Genomic DNA, 19,314 nt, shown 5'->3' with positions numbered 1-19,314 from the left:
TAGTATCAAATGTTTATGTGCATGAGGGAATTGAGGAAACAAACACTACAGCATTTTTATCTGTTCTCACTACACATTGACATTTCACTTGGAGTATTCAACAAGAGCAAAGTATATTTAACCAAAATTACACTAAACAGTGAAGCAAACACAAAGTAGTACATCCAAAACAACATTACCTTGGAAAACCGAGCATTTATCCATTTTGTAAAGGTTTTTTTCTGTACATCATTGTGTTCATCTGGTGAGAGAGAATAAGAAAACAATAAGTGAAAATGCATTCTTCTTAATCCTAGAGTGTTCAATACAGATCACATTAAACACTGTCCTGAGAAGCAGGAGAATTTTTTGCCTTATCTGTCAATAAAACTGTTCAACCATCCACAACACTTTGGTACTTGCAGAGTCACACAAATGTTTTGCCTTTGCTAGTAACCACAGCAGCTCCTTTGCATTAGCATCAGCCTCACAGCACCTCCCCAAGCGGGTTTCTGATGCATAAAATTCACAGGCTTACCATCTGGTGAAAAACAACCTATGAAACCATGGGCTTTTAATTAACAGACTTTGTCAACACCTTTTTGCCTGAATGTATTACTCCAAAAGGTGCTGAGGCCCTCATTCAAGCTTCTGATGCAGATAATAGACTCTGTGGTAGCAAAGCTGCTGGGACAACCCTTGAAGCACTTGCCTTACCCACCCTCTGCCTGCTTTTGCACCTAGGTTCAGAACCATGTTAGTGATCAGTCACAGACAAGTTCAGCTAAGGTGTGGGAAGGGCTGAGCAGCCCTTCCCTTCAGATGCCCTCTTGGTGTGACACCAAAGTACAACCATCTAGTGTCTGGGAGACAGCCAGAAGGACCCAGTAGGACAAGGAGGAAGGGCAGGCAAACACCTGCAGGTCAGAGCAGAGGGAGGAGCAGTGGCCTCCAGCTGTGCAGAGCGAAGGCAGCTTCCCAGGATACCTAAGGAAGCCATTTAGGAGTCACCTGCAATTTTACAGAGCCTGTCCCACTGAACCAGGGTGAGTCACCTCCAGCACAGGACAGACACTCCTGCCTGTATCACAGGACACATCTTGGGTAAATTGCACCCAGCACAGCTAAAGGTGAGCCTGTGCTTCACCACCTGTACTTAAATGACAGTGAACTAAGTGCTGACAACCAGACTAGACAAGGGAGGTTTACCCAGTATGGATTTCTGGATCTGCTTGCTGCAGACAAGGAAATACATACATGCAGCCTGTCAAAGGCTTTAACCTCCAAATCCCTGCACGAACTACAGCCAGGGCAGCCAGTGTCTTACACCAGGCAAACTGGGACAGCTGCAGCCCGGATCAGGAGTCCCCAAGAGCCCTCCAAGATTCCATCAGCTTCTTGGCACACCAGTCTTGAGATACCTTTCAGGCAACCACAAAATGCTGCTATCTGATTCTCTCTTGCAGAACCTCTTGGTGGCAGCTGGCATCAATTTTTCCAGAATCCATACCACAAAGCAGCAAAACACGTTGGTTTTCAGACTAACTGTCTCTGCACTTGGAATGAAGCCACAGAAAAAGCCAGATTGCAACTCAAATTTTCTACTTCACACAATCATAAAAATTTATGCAATCTGAAGCTATAATCAGATTATGATTAAAAAAGAACCACTTACAAGATCATATACCTCAGCAGCAATTGAGACAGTTGTACACTAAAGTTATCTATAAAATCCATATATTAAAAAAAATTAAAAATCACAGAATACCACCATAAGATTTCCTACATTGATGACCTCAACATTTCTCATTTCTGGCCTAACACGCATTTGAAGCTGACACTATCCATGTATTTAGATCTAATATAGCTAGCCAAAAAGCTGTTACACGCAGAAACCAACAATTAGGTATGTTTTACCTAACAGCAAGGAATAGTGGCTACAGCTCAGTCCAGATACAAGAAGTCACATTGGGAAGAGATGAAGTGTCCTGACAGTTGAAAAACTTAAAACTGTATGAAATTGTTCATATCCATTTAAAATAAAACCTTTGTTCTGGGCTTCTTTTCGGCTACAGCTGAAAATCCTGCTTAGGACACAAAGGTGCATGTCAGCCAGGATCCACTGTTTCACCCTTCTATGCCTCTCCTCTTTGGCAGCTAAAGCTGATCCAACAAACTCTACTCTTGCATCACACCTCAAGCTCAACCAGACATCAAAGACAGCCCAATGAAAAGATTTTTCTGAGCAAGCTTCAAGATAGCTGTATCAGGTGCACAACATGCCATGCTCACAATGTTTAAATTCAAGGTGTTGTTTCAGGGAAGTATAATTACCTAAGACACCTTGTTAACCCTGTCTTTTCCCCTCAGTGGCATACAGCTCCTTGCCATCAAAGACATAGACAGAACCAAGTAACTTCCTGGTAGATCCTAAGTATCCATCTCACAGGAGCCTGGCAAACAAGATGAGACTCAACAAAATAAAAAAAAAAAAAAAAAAAAAAACCAACAACAACAAAAAAACCACTTTTAAAACACAGGAATAGACTAGATTGATCCTTCTGCCACTGTTGGAGCAATGCTTTCCATTAGGTCTAACTGCAAATACTATTTCTATTGAACATAGTGAGATTTAAACCTGTTTCTCTTTTAAATAACATTCATTAACCAGTCTGCCCCTTTTGTGCCAATATGCCCAAGTTCACCCCTATGTACCATGATGCTTTCTTTCCTAAGGCTCCATCTGCCTTTTTCCTTCCTTAAGCATCTGTGAGAATGGAGAGTAACACCACAGTTTAAGATATCACATTATTTTAAGATTATTACTCCTTACCATGATAAAGGCAAAGAACAGAGAGGCCAAAAACAGTTGTATGACTGTATAAAACAAAAGGAGAGCAACACTTATGAAAAGGGTCCTGGATTTATAAATCCTGCGCAGTAGGATCTCTACACACCCGACTCTTGGAGGGTTCAGCCCCTTCCTGAGCACACGCATGGCAGGAGGTGACAGCTCTGCTCAGCATTCTGCAGCTTCAGCCTGCCAGGACTCCCTCAGCAGGCCTTGCTCCTACAGCTGCTCCCCAGCACCTCAGTCCAGTTTGTAGCAGTGCTCCTGCTAGGTGTGTTGCAGTAGCACACACAGCATTTACCAAAACTCCAGCCCCCTTTCTTTCTTAAAAATGAGGGTTTACTAGGAAGGAGAAAAATCCACCAAAACCCACACCTTTGATAAACACAAACTACTTAGTCTTGATAAAAGACTTGGTGAACAAAAGTATCTGAATGTATGTACCCCTACTATCCCCTAAGGAGCAGAGGATCCTTTCTATTTCTTAAGCAAAGAATGAGAACCCCCACAACCCACATCTTCCTAAAACATCTTGGTCAGTTAGAAAATCCATAGATAACTCTTGCCAGTCAGACTCTGCTTCTATGTTTGCTTTATAAAAGCCTCTGAAACTAGGATTTCTGCAACTGGCCATTACAGCTAGTTTTGTAAAGCTTTCTCCTCTAAACCCCTGCAAAAAAAAAAAAAAAAAAAAAAAAAAAAAAAAAAAAAAAAAAAGCTGGTGCTTGCATAGTAACATTGACAAGTTATTTTATCCCTCAAAGCAATTTTCTACAAACTCCTACAAGTCTGTAAGGCTAACCCCTGGAGGCTGACATTATGATTCGGACAACAAATTAGCCACATTCAGTCAAAAACACAGTATCACCATTCAGCAAAGCACACAGCAATCCAGCCAGTCAACTTCTCACACAAGACATTAAAAATGTCGGCAAGTTACAGCACAGTGAGAAACAAATTCACCAAGTAGCTAAAACATTTGTTTCCCTTCACACTGCTGCAGCCTGACAATAAAAGCCAAGGACTGACTTGGGGCCAAATTCTGCTTCATTACCTACTGACTGCTTCCTCTGGCCAACGTGGCTCTGCCTGCATTCTAGTCATTTAATGGACCAGTAATGGACAATGTCAGAACAGTTTGTTCCTTTAAGAGGAAATAAAAACAAACCTAAACACACACAAAATTAAACTCTTGTGATGACAAAAGAGAGAAGAAAAGCTTCCTATCCCGGATGCCTGTTTGCTGAAGCCTGCTTCTATTACACAAGATGATGTATGTCCACCCAACCGGAGTGCGCTCGAAACAACCATCTCAGGTGATCAGATGCCCAGGCTGTGTCCTGGCACTCAGTCACCCCCAACAGCCACTTCTGTAGCCTTACATACCCCCTCCACCCACAACACTGTCCCTTAATTTGGTTTGGGGCGTCTAGAAAACACTAGATGTTCAAGTTCAGTTCAAGTCCAATTTATTACCTGGTGAATATCATGTTGGAGGGCAAAAAGGAATCGAAATTATCTAAAAACGGAGGTAAAAAGCAAGCCTCGCTGGATTGTGGTTTGTCCTCTACTCAACCTCTGTCTCATGCTGAAAGAGAGCTTTCTTATTTCCCCAAAACACATTACATGCTTGCATGACAGAACTGCATTATTTAGCTTTTGAAAGACAGAAGTTATCACACCCAAAACAGCTGGCAGAACAGCACTATAATGAAAATGCCCTGGAGAAGCACAGACTTGATTGGCAAATAAAGTACAGAAATTGCCCAACAACTCCAGCACAAGTTACAGGGTCATCTCACATTCACATTTGAAGACTTAAATTTGCCTTCACCACCTCATTATTTAGTTTCTCAGCAAAGGAATTTAGAAATAAAAGAAGGAATTAGCCCGTGGGTTTTAATTAAGACACTTGGAATGTAAGTTAGAAACATCCCTTTGCCTAAGCCTTTAGGCAATCAGGAGTATCTATCTATCTATCGAAGATACCGCCCCACCCAAGACTAGCTCACCTATGAAGCCCTGACAACAGTAACAAAAAGAGGGATAAAGGTTTACATTTCTGGACAGAAAAAGCCTTTTGGGAGCAACTATCTTCTTTGGCAAACTCAGACTAATTCACGTAGCAAAACACACAAAATAAACATCTAAAATAAAATTTGAGCACGGAAACCAGCATAGTTTTCATCCCTGTGAGCAAGAAGCAAAAGAAGCCAAGCAAGCCATGAAGCAGCAGTTTGTGACCACCAAGTTCACAGAAGCACCCCTGAGCTCTTTGGGAGTACTGGCCCTAACTTTATCAACACAGAATAATCTTTATCAGCCGGCTTTGGATTGGGCCTTTTTTAAGGACTGGGGGGGAAAAGTAAGATGCTTAGTCTTTTTAAAGGAACATAAAGTAAAAGTTGAAATTGCTCTGCCGATTATCTCTTGCAACACCGTGGTCGAAAAAAAAAATAGCTCCAGCAACACACAATTTGCTTGTAAACTTTCACCTTTGTGCTGCAATTTTAATTTCTGCAATCAGCGGTATGCACAAAGCTTTCCCTGATTTCTTTTCCTTCTCTCTCCAAACTCCAGCAGTTAGGCAAAACCAGTTATATTAATAGTGCATCTAACAAAAAAAATAAAAAGTAACATCTGCCTACAGCAACTGGCACACAAAATGCAGTTAACCCATATTGTAAGTTTTCTGTAGAGAATCAAACTACGGGATATAAACATAAGCAAAACAAAACATAAATAAATAAATAAATCATGCACCTTACTACCTGGCGTTTCTCACCCTCTGTTTCTCACCAAAGTGTACTGTAAGTTTAAGCTAAATTGTGTTTACTTCACAACAAAAAATCCCCAGCAACTGATAACTTAGAGAAAGGCATCCTCACAGCTGGCAAAATATTAAAATAGCTGTTTCCATACCTCCAAACAAAAGCAACCTAACACGCCATGCTGTGGTCTCAGCACATTGGAATGATGATTAAAAGGGAGGTATAGATAACCAAGCTCTCAGGAGACAGAAATAATGCTCAACACAGAGGCTGACAGCCACGCCGGTCAGCCAGTGACCCTGCTGTTTCCAGGGGATGACAGTGCAAACCCAAGAGCTGCAAGCAGTGTCCTGATGCTGCTCCAGAATTGCAGGCAGTACACAAGGCTGCTCCAGAGCCAGCAACCTCACATGTCACTCCAGCAGCTTGCAATAGGTCCCTAACAACGGGTCAAACCAAGCAGTGTGCAAAGACAACCCTGAGAAGCTTTCACATACAAAACAAATACATTTGAGCACATATTTCACAAACTGCCCAGCGCATGGAAAGAGAAGACAAAGGCAGATAACTCCTACCCAAAATCTACCAAAGATGTTTGTAAGCAGCAAACAGGAAGACACTTCAAGAAAAAAAAAAAGTAAATTTATGAACACAAAATAAAAATCATGAACTAGATTTACCACAGCTGGTTTTGTTATGAGCACAGATCAGGTCTCTGAATTTCTAAGTTGTTATGAAGAAAATAGAATCCACAAGTTGGTGTTAGCCATCTGCTCCTTTATCTCTGCCCAAATTAGAACTGTTATTAGGCTCACTTGCACTTGTGGAGGTGATTCACAGGATATAAGGTCAGAGGGATTGCTGTGATCAACTAGCATAATCTTCTGGTAACAGAAGAGCCATCCCCACAAAAAGCCCATCTGCATACCAGAAAGGAAGCAGAGACAACAGATGTCAGAGACCCTGCATAGGCACAAGTAAACAAGATTGCCTGGACAGAGCAGGAAACCAAGCCATAAACTGTATATATGCAAGTAGCTTTCTCTTCTACTTACGGCAGTGTTTCAAATCAGGCAGTCATCACAAACAGCCCTGTTTGACCATCTTCAGGAAACCATGTTCACAGCACAAAAAACAATGTTATTTTGTTCTCTGTGACAGGCAGGTAAAGACAGCAGTACTGAAAAGTTATTCGCAACACTGAATTTTTCTGCCCACTCGGATCCCAGTGTCTCTTCTATCCCAACTCTTTCAGTCAGAAACTTTCCTATTTTGCTTTTCCAACAACTCAAAGGCCGAAATCCTAAACCCTCCTCACTCCCTGTCTTTTCACTCCAAATATTAAAACCCTTCCTGATCCGCCCCCTCAAAGCTGCCTCTCTTTCACCCAAGCTCCTAGACGCTAACATCATTCCTCTCTAAAACTCTCTAGGTCAATGACTAGAACAGAAGCCCATTCCTGAGATTTAAATAGTAATACCTGGTTCCTACATATAACTACATGCTCCAATTTCCTAAATAAAAGACTAAGAATGCTTGGCCTACTACATATCAGTGGATGCCCTATTAGTGCCAACCCCTGCCCACCTCTTCTCTGGCCTCTCACTGCAACTCCCACCCCATCCAAGCACACAGGCACAGGCTACAGGTAGTTGGGTTTGCACCAGGTTGTCCTTCACATGCACATGCTGACTGCCATATTTGACCGGTATGTTCACACAACCTCTAGCTACTTAATTAGCTTTATAACACACAATTAGGTTTATGCATATTGGATTAAAGTTCCATTAGTTACTACAGGTTGCACTAGTTGTGCAGGGGAAAGAAAAAAATGGGAAGACAAGTTTAATCAGATTATCCCACTTTCCTCGTGAAAATGGATTAAAACAACAGATTTCAAAAAATTCCATGCTGTTAACATTTTCAAAATTTCACAAATGCTATTTAGTTGTTTTTGAAAGGAAGTTAACCAAGCACTTCTGGATACCATGTAGGACCAATTTCAGTGACAGCAGCGTGCAGACTAGAGTTATTTAAAAACAAATTGAATTTATAACCCCATGAAATTTCAGTCTTTCCTATCAGGCCAGTGTACAAGGCAATAACATAGCATCTTGAGGAAGTGAGCTATGCAAAGGCAAGGTGTTAGTTTTCTGGGTTTGATTGCTTCAAACCTCTGACTGTATTTAGAAATCTAGCCTTAAGACAAAAAGAAAAAAAAAAGCATACGTGTCCTTAAAAAAAAATCATTTGTTTTCACAGTTGGATTTCATCTATGAAAGGTAACAAAAAAATAACCCTTCCAATGATAATTAAATCAGAAATTTATAAAAAAGTAAAGACATGTCTTTACACAGTCTTAACACACTATCATTTGGAACTCTAGACCAAAGCCAATGAATATGTATAGTTTATACACCCATTGCAATTTTGTGACTCTTATAATCACTGTAATATCAATATAAGTTTTCTGGCAATTTCATGTGGATGTCTCAAAGATTAAGCAAGCTTTCACCTGTATGAGTCCACTTTTTTGCATTGTTTCCAGGAAGTTTAGTAAAATTTTGATCCAAGTGTTTTTGTAGAAAGTACAGCACGGTAGAGGTCAGAAGGTGTCTTTGGAGATCATTTGTCTAATCCAGCTCCCCAGTCAAAGCAGGTTGCCCAAGGCCATGTCCAGTCAGACTTTTAACATCTGCAGAGACAGACACAACCTCTCTAAGCAACCCAGGACAGGGTTTTAACAAAAATGGAGCTTCCTGTGTTTCAGTTTGCTCCCCTTGCCTCTAGTTCTTTAAATGGCCTCAGAGGAGGCCAACAACCTTCTTTACACCATCCTTTCAGATATTTATAAACTTCAGTAGCATCCCTTGCATTCTGGTCCTTTTCTTCTGCCTGAACATTCCCAGTGCTCTGTCATTCCCCACAGGAGAAATGCTCCAGTCCCTTCATCTTCATCATGGCCCTCACTCCAGTATGTTCACATCTCTCCTGTACTGGGGAGCCCAGAACTGGACCAATTACTTCAGATGCGGCATCACCAGCACTGAGTAAATAAGAGCACATCCAAGAACATGCAGCATACTCACGCCCAAAGGAATTACAGAGAAAGGAAGCAAGCTCCTCTTTCACAAACTTGGCAGTCTGCCCAGGTAGCCAAGAAGGCCAGTGGCATCCTGGCCTGTGTCAGGAAGTGTGGCCAGCAGGTCCAGGGTCATGATTGTCTCCCTGTACTTAGCACTGATGACACCACACCTCAAATCCTGTGTCCAGTTTTGGGCCCAGCACTACAAGGAGGACATTGAGATGCAGGACTGAGTCCAGAGAACAGCAGTATTGAAGTGTTTAGAGCTCCAGTGTTGTAAGGAGCAGCTGAGGAAGCTGGGGGTGTTTAGCCTGGAGAAAAGGAGGGTCAGTCAGGGGAGAACTTACCACTCTCTACAACTGCTTGAAAGGAGGCTGTAGCCAGGTAACAGGGCAAGAGGAAACGCCCTCCAGTCGCACCAGGGGAGGTTTAGACTAGACATTAGGAAAAACGTTTTCACTGGAAGGGTTCTCAAGCATTAGAACAGGCTGCCCAGGGAGGTGCTAGAATCACTATCCCTGGAAGCATTCAAAGGACAAGTGAGCATAGCACTTAGCAATAAAATAATTTCACTTAACAGAAAGCGTCTACACACTACTGACCAGCTTATAACAGTTGACTAGCACATTTCAACTCTTCACAAGGTAAGACTCATACCAAGTGATGTCACCCTTGCAAATTCCTGGGCAGGCAAGCTTGTTAGACAGAACTGGGGGAAACTGTTGCATACTTGACAACAAAGTTAAGCTCAGTCTTCAGAGAAATCAAATATACAAAGGAAGTTAAAAAAAAAACCAGAAATTGTTTATTTTGTTTCCAGACAGGCCAAGCGTGAGCTTCAATAGCTATTCCATTATTTTGTCAAGGATCAGTCACTGATGCCTGTGGAATATTTCCCTTAGACTATAAACCTTTGTTATTACTAAGATGAAACCTAAAGTATAGAAGGTTTAAAGGAAGCCCCTAAAAGTCACATAGTGTAGTAGTGCTCTAAAGATGAAGGAAAAGCAAGCAAAAAGAATAAACAGGATAACTGAAGAATTTATATCCAAAATAGTTATTACTGCAAACTACACCAAATACTCTCATTTCTATCCCTAAAATAATTCAGAAAGTTCACTACAGAAATGGTGATTGTAAGTTTGCCTGCTTTTAGCTTCACATGACAAACCCAAAGAATGTAAATGTCTTATACTGCCACCCAGGCCTAGTGAGGAAGATTAAGTGAAAGACCAATTTGGACCAATAAAAGTCCAATTCTTGAGATAAATTATTTCCTTTTCCAGTTACATTCCTTTGCTGGCCAAGGTATATTGCACTACTGGGGAAGGTTCTGCATCTTTGTGCAGAAACTGAAATGGTGAACAAACCTTTGAACATTTTGCTCACAACAAAATTACTGTTCTTCCTCTAGAAGTAAGAAGAAATAGTCATAAAGGTGTCTTAGCCACTTGGTGTTTATAGTGAGATATCTTAATGGAGAAAAAATAAAAGAGCAATTGGAGTCAAGTATTATGAATGATCCCTTCTTATGGCTTCTGGCAAACATAAGATTTTCTTTCATCATTTGATCAGAAGAGCAGTAAGTTGAGGCACTGTTTATCCTATATCCTCATTAAACTCTCATTTCCTTCCCCTGCTTAGTCATTAATTAGTCCCCAAAGTTGAATCCCCTCCTGATTTAACTGCTCTGAAAGTACATAAGTTCTGTTTGGCAATTGCAGGGCAAATATCTGGAACACATTAAACCAGGTATTTATGCAATCAAGCAAAGCATTGACCACCAGTGTGAGCCCACTGAATATTTTGCACTTCAATATAGAAAGATCCTTAAGGATATTCCACTCCCAATAGTGTGAGAAAAATTGGAGAAAATAGTCTGCTCTCCTAAGACTCCCCCTGGAGTACTGCTTCCAGCACTGGGGCCCCCAACACAGGGAGGACAAGGACCTGTTGGAGCAGATCCAGAGGAAGGCACAAAGATGATCCGAGGGTTGGAATTTCTCTCCCATGAAGACAGGCTGAGAGAGTCAGGGCTGTTCAGCTGGAGAAGAGCAGCCTCCCAATACTTAAAGGGGAGCTACAAGAAAAACGGGGAGGGAGACTATCAGGAAGTACAATGACAGAGCAATGAGTAAATGTTTGAAAGTGAAAGAATATATTTAGATTATATGCAAGGAAGCAATTCTTTTCTATGAGGGTGCTATGAGGCACTGGAATACATTGCCCAGAGAAGCTGTGGATGCCCCATCCCTAAAAGCATTCCAAGCCAGATAAGACAGGGCTTTGAGCAACCTCATCTAGTGGAAGATGTTCCTACCAAGGACAGGGAGTTTGGAACTAGAAGGTCTTTAAAGCCACTTCCAACCCAAACCGTTGTATAACTCAATGAAAGTACAGCAGCAGAGCAGTCAAAACGAGACCAAAGTTCAAAGCCTACCAAGCCTTTGGCAGAACCTGAGCCAAAGGCTTTCAGCTGCCCACTGTTTAGGCAAAGGATTACATCCCATTTCCCATGCTTTTATTACTTAATGACAAGCCTTGATGAGAACTGTGCAACTGTAGAGTTTGATTTCTGTCACTCTAACATATCAAGTGGGTTTGTGTACAATTTGGAACAGACACATCACCTTTACCTTCGTAGAAACTGGCTAAACAACAATAAAAGATCACCTAATGAAAACAGGTAATTACACATTGTATTAGTACTGCTGCCTCTGGCAACTATTCCAGTAGATCAGTCACACTCACAGGTATAACCCTGTCCTGGGTGCTTTTTCAGAGAGGCTTCTTTTGCATGCCTTCCCAGTGCTAAAGAGTCAGGCAACAAGCAGGCTCAGGATTCACTTTTTTTTACCCTCTGCCAAAGGTCAATATTCCTGCAGCAGACAGGTGGTTTCTGTGCCTCAGTGAGGATGGAGCTTGCAGCCTGTATGTTACTAGCCTGAGGACCAAAATGACAATAACCACCAGTGAAACAAGAAAAACGAGGACACTAGTATAAACTGGCTAAAAAAGCTGAGACAAGCTTATGGAGTTAAGAGTCCACAAAAAGACACATAATTTATGGCTGAAGAGATCTCTGACCTGCAAACTAGAATGTGAAAATAATGTATTTTAGAGGAAGCACCATTAAAGATGTGCTTACGGAAGACGTATAAGTACATGGTATCTGCCTGTGGACACCACTACAGGCAATGATGAGGAAATGATGACAACCACATGGCAGATCAAGTCTTTGCCAGCAAGAAAGGCAGGCTATACAGCAAACCAAAATACCAAGTACAGCCTCTGCAGCAGACAAAAGCATTCAATGAAATACAAAATAATAATTTCCTCAATTCAATCGCTTGTCTGGCAACTCAGAACACGTGGTCTGATACTTCTTCATTAATAAAAATACTTACAACTTCCCAGTGTCATAATAGACTAAGATCAGTCCTTAACCCCTACCCCAGAAAAAGCCAGAACAACATCACCATTGCTGGGTCACTTAAGGCAAGGGAGAAATTATTCTAAGGCTTTGACACTCCCACCCTCACCCCACCCCAGAAAGAAAAGCTATTTGCAAGTAGTGTCAAATAATATTTTTAGCCATAAACAATTTTACTGAACTAATACTTCCCAATCTCCCAAAATGCATGCTATAAGCATAGCTAGCTAGAACAAGAGCTGTGCTTAAAGCTAGGATTCAGTATGACATTTCAGTCTGAAGTTACCTCTCAGCACCTTCTTTGCACATGCCCAGCTCTCCAAAGAGCTGGGCACACATTAGTTCTGTCAGACCTACCCATGCAAACACTTCCAAGTACCAGACAACTCTGATGAAGCAAAGGCCAAGTGCTCCAAAACATTTGAGCAGCTTGTGAAGGATGTGCTATTGCTCAGAGTAAAGGGTCAAATGAGGGAGAGAGAATAGATGGGGTAAGGCAAAGATGTACTCCCAGAAGCATACAAAAAGACTGACCCTCTATGAAGGAAAAGAAAAACTCATGTGTTTTCCCCAAAGGGGTTAAGAGAAGCCTGTTTTCTATTTAACATGTGTTTGCACTTCTGAGTGAGAAAGTTACCACAACAAATTAATTTCATACACATTTTCAAGAATTTCAAAGTCTCAATAAAATGATGCATTTAATTTATCACAAACTATAAAGCTCAGTGGCAAAAAACCCCAGCAATGTATTCCACACTCCTTAGATAAATGCAGATAAATGTAACACCTGAATGAAGGTAATAAAAGACAGATTCTTATTTCTGAAACAATAACATTACCTTCACAGAAGGAACATGTGGTATGAACAGGGTCAAATAAACAGAACAAATCACAAGGTCATCTCCTAAAGATGCCGCTCTTGTCATATGACTTGTCTTTGAATGTTTAGTTTTGTGTACTATAAACTTGATATGGGGAAAAAGTGGGGAATCTATCTAGAAAGTACTTGTAACTCAATTTTTAAAATTCATTTCTACAAATTAAAAAGCAAAAAAAGTTTACCTTCAACGCTCTTCATTGGTAACTATCACAAATAACTTCAATATTTCTCACAGTTTTACCTGCATCACACAAGGTAAAATCAAAAGCAATGTGATTGATGAAATTTGCTATAACTTTTAAGTTGTCACATTTTAACCTATCATCTTAAACCACTGTAATATAATTACAATTGAAAACCTTTAACAGCTTTAATATTAAAGTTATTACAAGATTTTTCTACAGCTATTTGTTCCTTTGGACAACAACCCTGAAAATTACATCACAAAACCACTCATCTTTTTAGAGCAACACCCCAAACACCATTTTTATCCCTGACACAAAGACATAAGAAGCTTAATTCACATAATACAGATTAGACCTTCACAGCTGAAGATATCTAATTTCACTGATGTCAACTACCACTTTCAATTTTCTACAGTAGTGCTAAATTAAAGCAACTCTCTAGAAGTTATAATATTTTCTTGTCCAGAACACAATAGCAAGGCAGCAGCACGAAAAAAAGAAATAAAGCTTTTTAAGCTGCAAAGAAGCAAGGGAGTGGGAAATAGCAGTAAGTATATACAGAAGGGCATACAAACTCATGCACACTCCTGTCTGAAGATCATGGAACAAGCTGCAGTACAGTGTTCATATTTCAGGCTGTCCACCAGTGACACACAAGCAACCTGTGGCAGAAGAATGATCCTTCAAAAAAAAAAAAAAAAAAGCCAAAAGTATTGAAAAACCAAACATTCATGAAGCCTATCACAAAGGGAGAAAGGAAAGAATTCCTGCAGCTGTACACATATCTGCAAGCTGGGGCAGCAGAACCAAATGCATCCTAAACATCAGTCACCTATCTATCTGCAACTTGCTCAAACAGCACAAGAAACATCATCACTGTCCAACAGGTTTGGAAATAAAAATACACACTGATGAGTAACTCAGGTGGCCAGAAGATACACAGTCTTCTTTTCCTTCATAGAATTATTCTACTAAATACAGCTATGATCCCCCTCAAAGTTATACAGCCCAGCTAAGAAGAGCTCTGGGAGAGCTTAAAAGGCAATACAGACATGCTTTATCCTGCAGCATCTTTTCAGTCCAACTATGAACTGGCACGACTGGCTTCATAGAATGGCATTTGCAGACTTGCATTTATTCAGAAACAGAAGCCTCAAATTTTGCAAATGACAAGTGAAAACTGAGTGAAAGGGGGACAGTGCAAAGGAAGAATCAGAGTAGACTTCTAAAGAGGCTAGAGAAAAAAAGCAGTATGTGTGAAGATGCTTGCTCTCAAAAGAATTAGCATAATTAAAAGATGACTTAGCAAGCTTTTATGCTTATTTCAATTTTGGTGCATTTAATTATAACCTTCTACATGCAAGAGACTTGTCTGCAGCCTTGTAGAGATAAGTATACAATAAAAACAACAACTTGCTAAGAACTAAACAAATAAAACCTCAGAAACTTTAGTCTTGTCACATTGTTCCACTCTTTCTATTCATATGACAATGCTTCACTGTTCTTCCTCAAGTCTTTACATAGCTGCAAGAAGGAAAAGCAATTAATACTGACTACCAACCTTCTAATCCTTCAAAAGTAGAATGAAATTTGGGCTCAGTAAGGGAGCATTAGAAGATGATACAGAACTCCAGCTGCTCAGCTGTAATAACTGCGTCTCTTAGACTCGAAAATAACGGAAAAAAAAAACATGGAAATTTTCAAGAAAAGCTTGAATTCCTACCTTTTGTTCTCTAATTTTAGTATACTAGAAGAAATCATATAAGAAAGCAGTAGTGAGGATACTCATTCTTGGGAGAGAAGGAAGAATTAGGAAAGACTAAGAGTGCCCAAGGATGAAGCATGAGTTTTTGTATTTATTGTATCAATTATGACACAAGTTCTTCATCTGGATCACATCAGTCTCCAAACCACAGGAGAGCAGAAAAGAATTTGGGGAGGAAGATGCAGACAGAAAGCAGGTACCAGTTAAGACAAAACCTTGAGTTAAGGCACAGTGCAGAAGTGTCATCTTATAAGAAGATCGGGAAAAATAAAACAAGCCTAAGAAATTGAAGACATTTATCAAATAATTTCAAAGAGGTATTTAAACATAACAAAAGGAGAAAAGCTGAAGGTCACACTCAAAGAAAAAAAACACTAGAGCAGCAGCAAAGTCATAATTGTGCAAAGTTAAAAGACACACACCATGTCACTAACCTATATCAGGGCAATTTCTCGGGGGGGGGAACATAAAAAAAAAAAAAAAAAACCAAAAAAGTTTATTTGACAACATAAGATACTATTTTGGAACTTTAACTATCTTAACTGCACATTTGGTTTCTTGCAACAGTGAAGGCTCAACAATCACTTATACTGTCATGAAAACACAACAGGGGAATGAATATGCAAAGACAGAAACAAAGAAAAAAGCTTCCTTGATTTATTAGACATAGGAGAGCACTCTTCTACCACAAAGCAGTCAATAATAAAACATGAGAATCAGAGATTATTTATTTTCTCAAGAAGTCTTCAAGAGCTAGTGCTAAGCCAGTAGAGAAATTCCCCAAGACCAGTTCTGTTTGAGCCATTTTAGAGGAACTTCCACCAACTCTAGCATCAACTTTGCTTTGCTCCCTCAGACTACACTATGAAAGATAAGATGGCTACAGATTTATTCATACTGTCACATCCAATTTTGAATTGAACAAGGAGAAATGGCCCTGGTAGGACTGCATGCTAAACTACTAAACTGATGAAGAACATTATTTTTTCCTAATTCCTTCAGCCACTGATAATTTGTACACACAGATATGTTTGATTCTGTTTATATGTGGTAGGGTTGTTTTTTGTGGGGTGTTATGTTCACCTGCTAGAGTAAATTTTTTGGGGCTAGTCCTATAGTCTCCCATCTTACAAAAAAAGAGCACATTCACACTGACAAAACAGCAGCTAATTATTTACCTGATATGACTCTGCTGTGTATTATGTTCAAGGATACTGATCAGGACAAGGCTGTTAAAATATACCCTGGGTTGTCACTGAGGTCTGACTCACCCTCTATCCCTCTGGAGGCTGATAGCTACCAAGCATGCAGAGGGGACTGGAGACAGGACAACATGCAGGAACAAGACAAGGAACACCACACCAGGACTTGAGCAAAAGGGGCTAGAAAACATCCAGTGCTCTTGCTGATGCTGGCTGTGACCCAGCCCCACTGCTCCTGCAGGCTCCTTCAGTTGATGCCATCAGAATCAGGAGCAGTGTTCACAGATAAGCAGCTGCAGACTGCACGTGCTCAGCAGCTGGCCAGGACCATTTCTAAGATGCTGCAAGTACCAAATGTATGCCTGCATGCCTCAAACACGGGTTTCATTTGTGTAGGTTTTAGAATCACATACGATAGAGAAAGGCACAAGGACACGCTATCAGCCAAACCCTGCTCCCACATCAGCATATTTGCTAAACCATTTTTACCATGTGAAAAATTTTGGACGATAGGGTTTTTAAGCTCATAGTGTTGCTGAGAGCTGACTGCCTGTGTCTGCTGAGAAAATCCAGCTTTTCTCTCAAAAAACATTCTAATTGAAGACATAGTTCAAACAAGCAGGCTTTTTCATCCCCATTGGGGAGGGTGGTAAGGATGTAGGAATTAGAGTGAAATTGAGTCTGGGAAGATGGAGGCAGGTAGGTAGGTGTTTTCCTTCTTCCTCCTTGTTTTACTCTATCCTATCCTAATTGTCAATAAGTTAAAAAAAATTCCCCTCAATCGGGTCTGTTTTGCCCACAGTTCAAACTGGGAAGTGATATCCCTACCCCTACTTCAATCCATGAGTTTTTAGTCTTATTCTTCTCCCCCTGTCCAATTCAGAGGAGAGTGAAGGTGCAGTTGGGTGGGTGTATGGCAGCTACCAAAGTCAACCCACCACAGCAGATGAACAGCAAACTTGTTATGCACAGTCAAAGACAATATTAACTGCAACAAGTCACACTGACAGCAATTTATACAGAAAAATCTTTCCCTTTAGAGAAGAATGTCCAGTAAGATAGCAAGCTAGTTTATTTGGCCATAAAGTGATTCCAGCCCAAGTCCTGAGGACAAACTCTTAAGAGTTATTTTTATCACTTGAATGAACACAGTAGAAGACACACAAAGAAAAACCAAACCAATCACCAAATACATAAAAATAAAAAACAAAAGCAGGGTGGATGTTCTATATTCAGTAAAGTTTATTACAGTATTGCTCACTATAACTAAATAATTTGATCCTAATGAGTTAAATTGCACTGTTTTCTGATTTTAATCCATTGTAAAACAAAATATCTTGAAAGGTTAACATCTTGCATGATCAGCAATACCTTGATTTCTGTTTCAGATGCAAAACCAAAAAAAAAAAAAAAACCACACATTTGTTAAAATAAGCACTTTTTTCCTCCTTAGTGACAGGCAGACAAATTACTTAAACCAAAAAGCAGCTCCAACAGAAGGCTGGCACTGTGCAGTGAAGTGGGAATAACTGACAGTTTGATTATTTTCAAGAATATACCACATAACTATAATAGAGACAGGAATGAAACGGCATCAAAATCAACTAAAAAAACACAAGAGGCATACTGTGATTGGTTTAATTCTGTCTGGGTATTCGGACTTGCAACTCTTTCTGCTGACAACTTTCATATAATCAGATCTGTTCACAGATCAAAATCTGAAAGGATAAAATACTTGCTTCCATTTACTGTAGAGCACATTTACTGCTTGCTTAATAGAGCAAAGTACCCCATCAGTACACATCAACATTTGATGTTCAAGTTCATAACTACAGTTTCTCTCAATTTTATTAATGAGCAATGTGCTTGAACACTGTGGGATACTCTATCTGCATTTAAGACTACTAAACAAAAGGTTGAGGCATGTTCCCACAGGAAAGTTATCTGTGTAACCCACACTTGGAACTTTTTTCCAAGCTACTGCAGTTACTGCTTGTAGATAAGATAAGGAATGCTTGCATGAGATTTTATGGCAACAGATATGGAAATGATGGTAAGACATCAGGTGACAGAGTTTTATGGCTTTATTGTACACAATGCTAAGAATCCCACTGTATTATCCTTCAATCTCAAATTGTCATCAGCAAGCTAAAACCCAAAAATTATTCACTGAAGGGAAAACTACAACAAGAATTAGTAGCAAACTGTGTGGTAAAAAAAAAATGCAAAACCTACATTACAGAAAATGCGAAAAACAAACTAAATGCTATTTAGGAATACAGATTAGCTTTCCAATATTCAATTCCAAGTTTACATTTATTTGCAGCAACTAAACAGATAACATTAATTTGCTTTCTTCATTTGAAATGGAGAAATGGCAACTAATCTTTTAGAAAGGGGAGTGCCTGGCAAGTTTGGCAAAAGAATCTGTAGAAGGACTTCAAGAAGGGGGGAAAGTAGCTTTAGAGGGGATCTATTATTCTGCTTTCAGAAAGTAACAACTTTACTATCTCTTTGCTACCTTAAAAGCAGCAGTGGAAATATTTTCCTTGTATATAAGGTAACTTGTATATAAGGTAACTGGTCACACAAGCCAAGTAAATATTGATTTTACTATAGCTGAGCTGGGAGCAGAAGTTAATTTCAATGGCCTGCACAGAATTTTTTACAAATTGCTTTAAAAACATTTTGCATTACAAGGTATTAAGCCAGCTAAGAACCTTTTAAAATAATCTGAAGCTTAAAACGATTGAGCTGTACAATTTTATCGGGGTAAAAAGTACAGCTGAGAGCAAGAGAAACAGTATTAAAGGCTGCACTTCAGCAGCTCATAAAGCCAAGCAGGATACTTTGTTTCAATCCAGGGCAGGCAATCCTAAAGCCAAGATGTTGGGGGACAGCTTGGAGCAATCTCGCAAGAGCACTGGGCAAGCAGTCATCAGCACAGGAGGGAATGGGCAAGGATAGGACCTATGTACTCCAAGCTGGCATATCACATCACAGGCCTTAATTTCGAATTGTTCAGACCCAGGACAGTTAACCCTGAGCAACACCGTATCTCAGTAAAGAGCAGATATGTCATAGATACGTCACAGTACAAAATCCACATAGTTGTGAAATTCAGCAAGACAGATACAACCACTCTGCTGCCATCCGCACAAGG

General features: G+C 40.1%; 1 protein-coding gene across 1 annotated transcript in view; it reads right to left on the bottom strand.

Annotated features, from left to right (window-relative positions):
• The window catches only part of UTRN (utrophin), a 313,286-nt gene that overhangs the window by 289,474 nt on the left and 4,498 nt on the right, over positions 1 to 19,314 (bottom strand). Inside the window, exon 2 of the mRNA XM_062490124.1 lies at positions 180 to 241. Coding sequence (XP_062346108.1) covers positions 180 to 241 — 62 coding nt within the window. The remainder of the gene's footprint in view (positions 1 to 179; positions 242 to 19,314) is intronic.

Source organism: Cinclus cinclus, chromosome 3 (genome assembly GCF_963662255.1).
Source record: "Cinclus cinclus chromosome 3, bCinCin1.1, whole genome shotgun sequence".
NCBI classification, from domain to species: domain Eukaryota; kingdom Metazoa; phylum Chordata; class Aves; order Passeriformes; family Cinclidae; genus Cinclus; species Cinclus cinclus.
The sequence above is the reverse complement of the archived record's forward strand: the minus strand, read 5'-3'. Positions and strand labels throughout refer to the sequence as shown.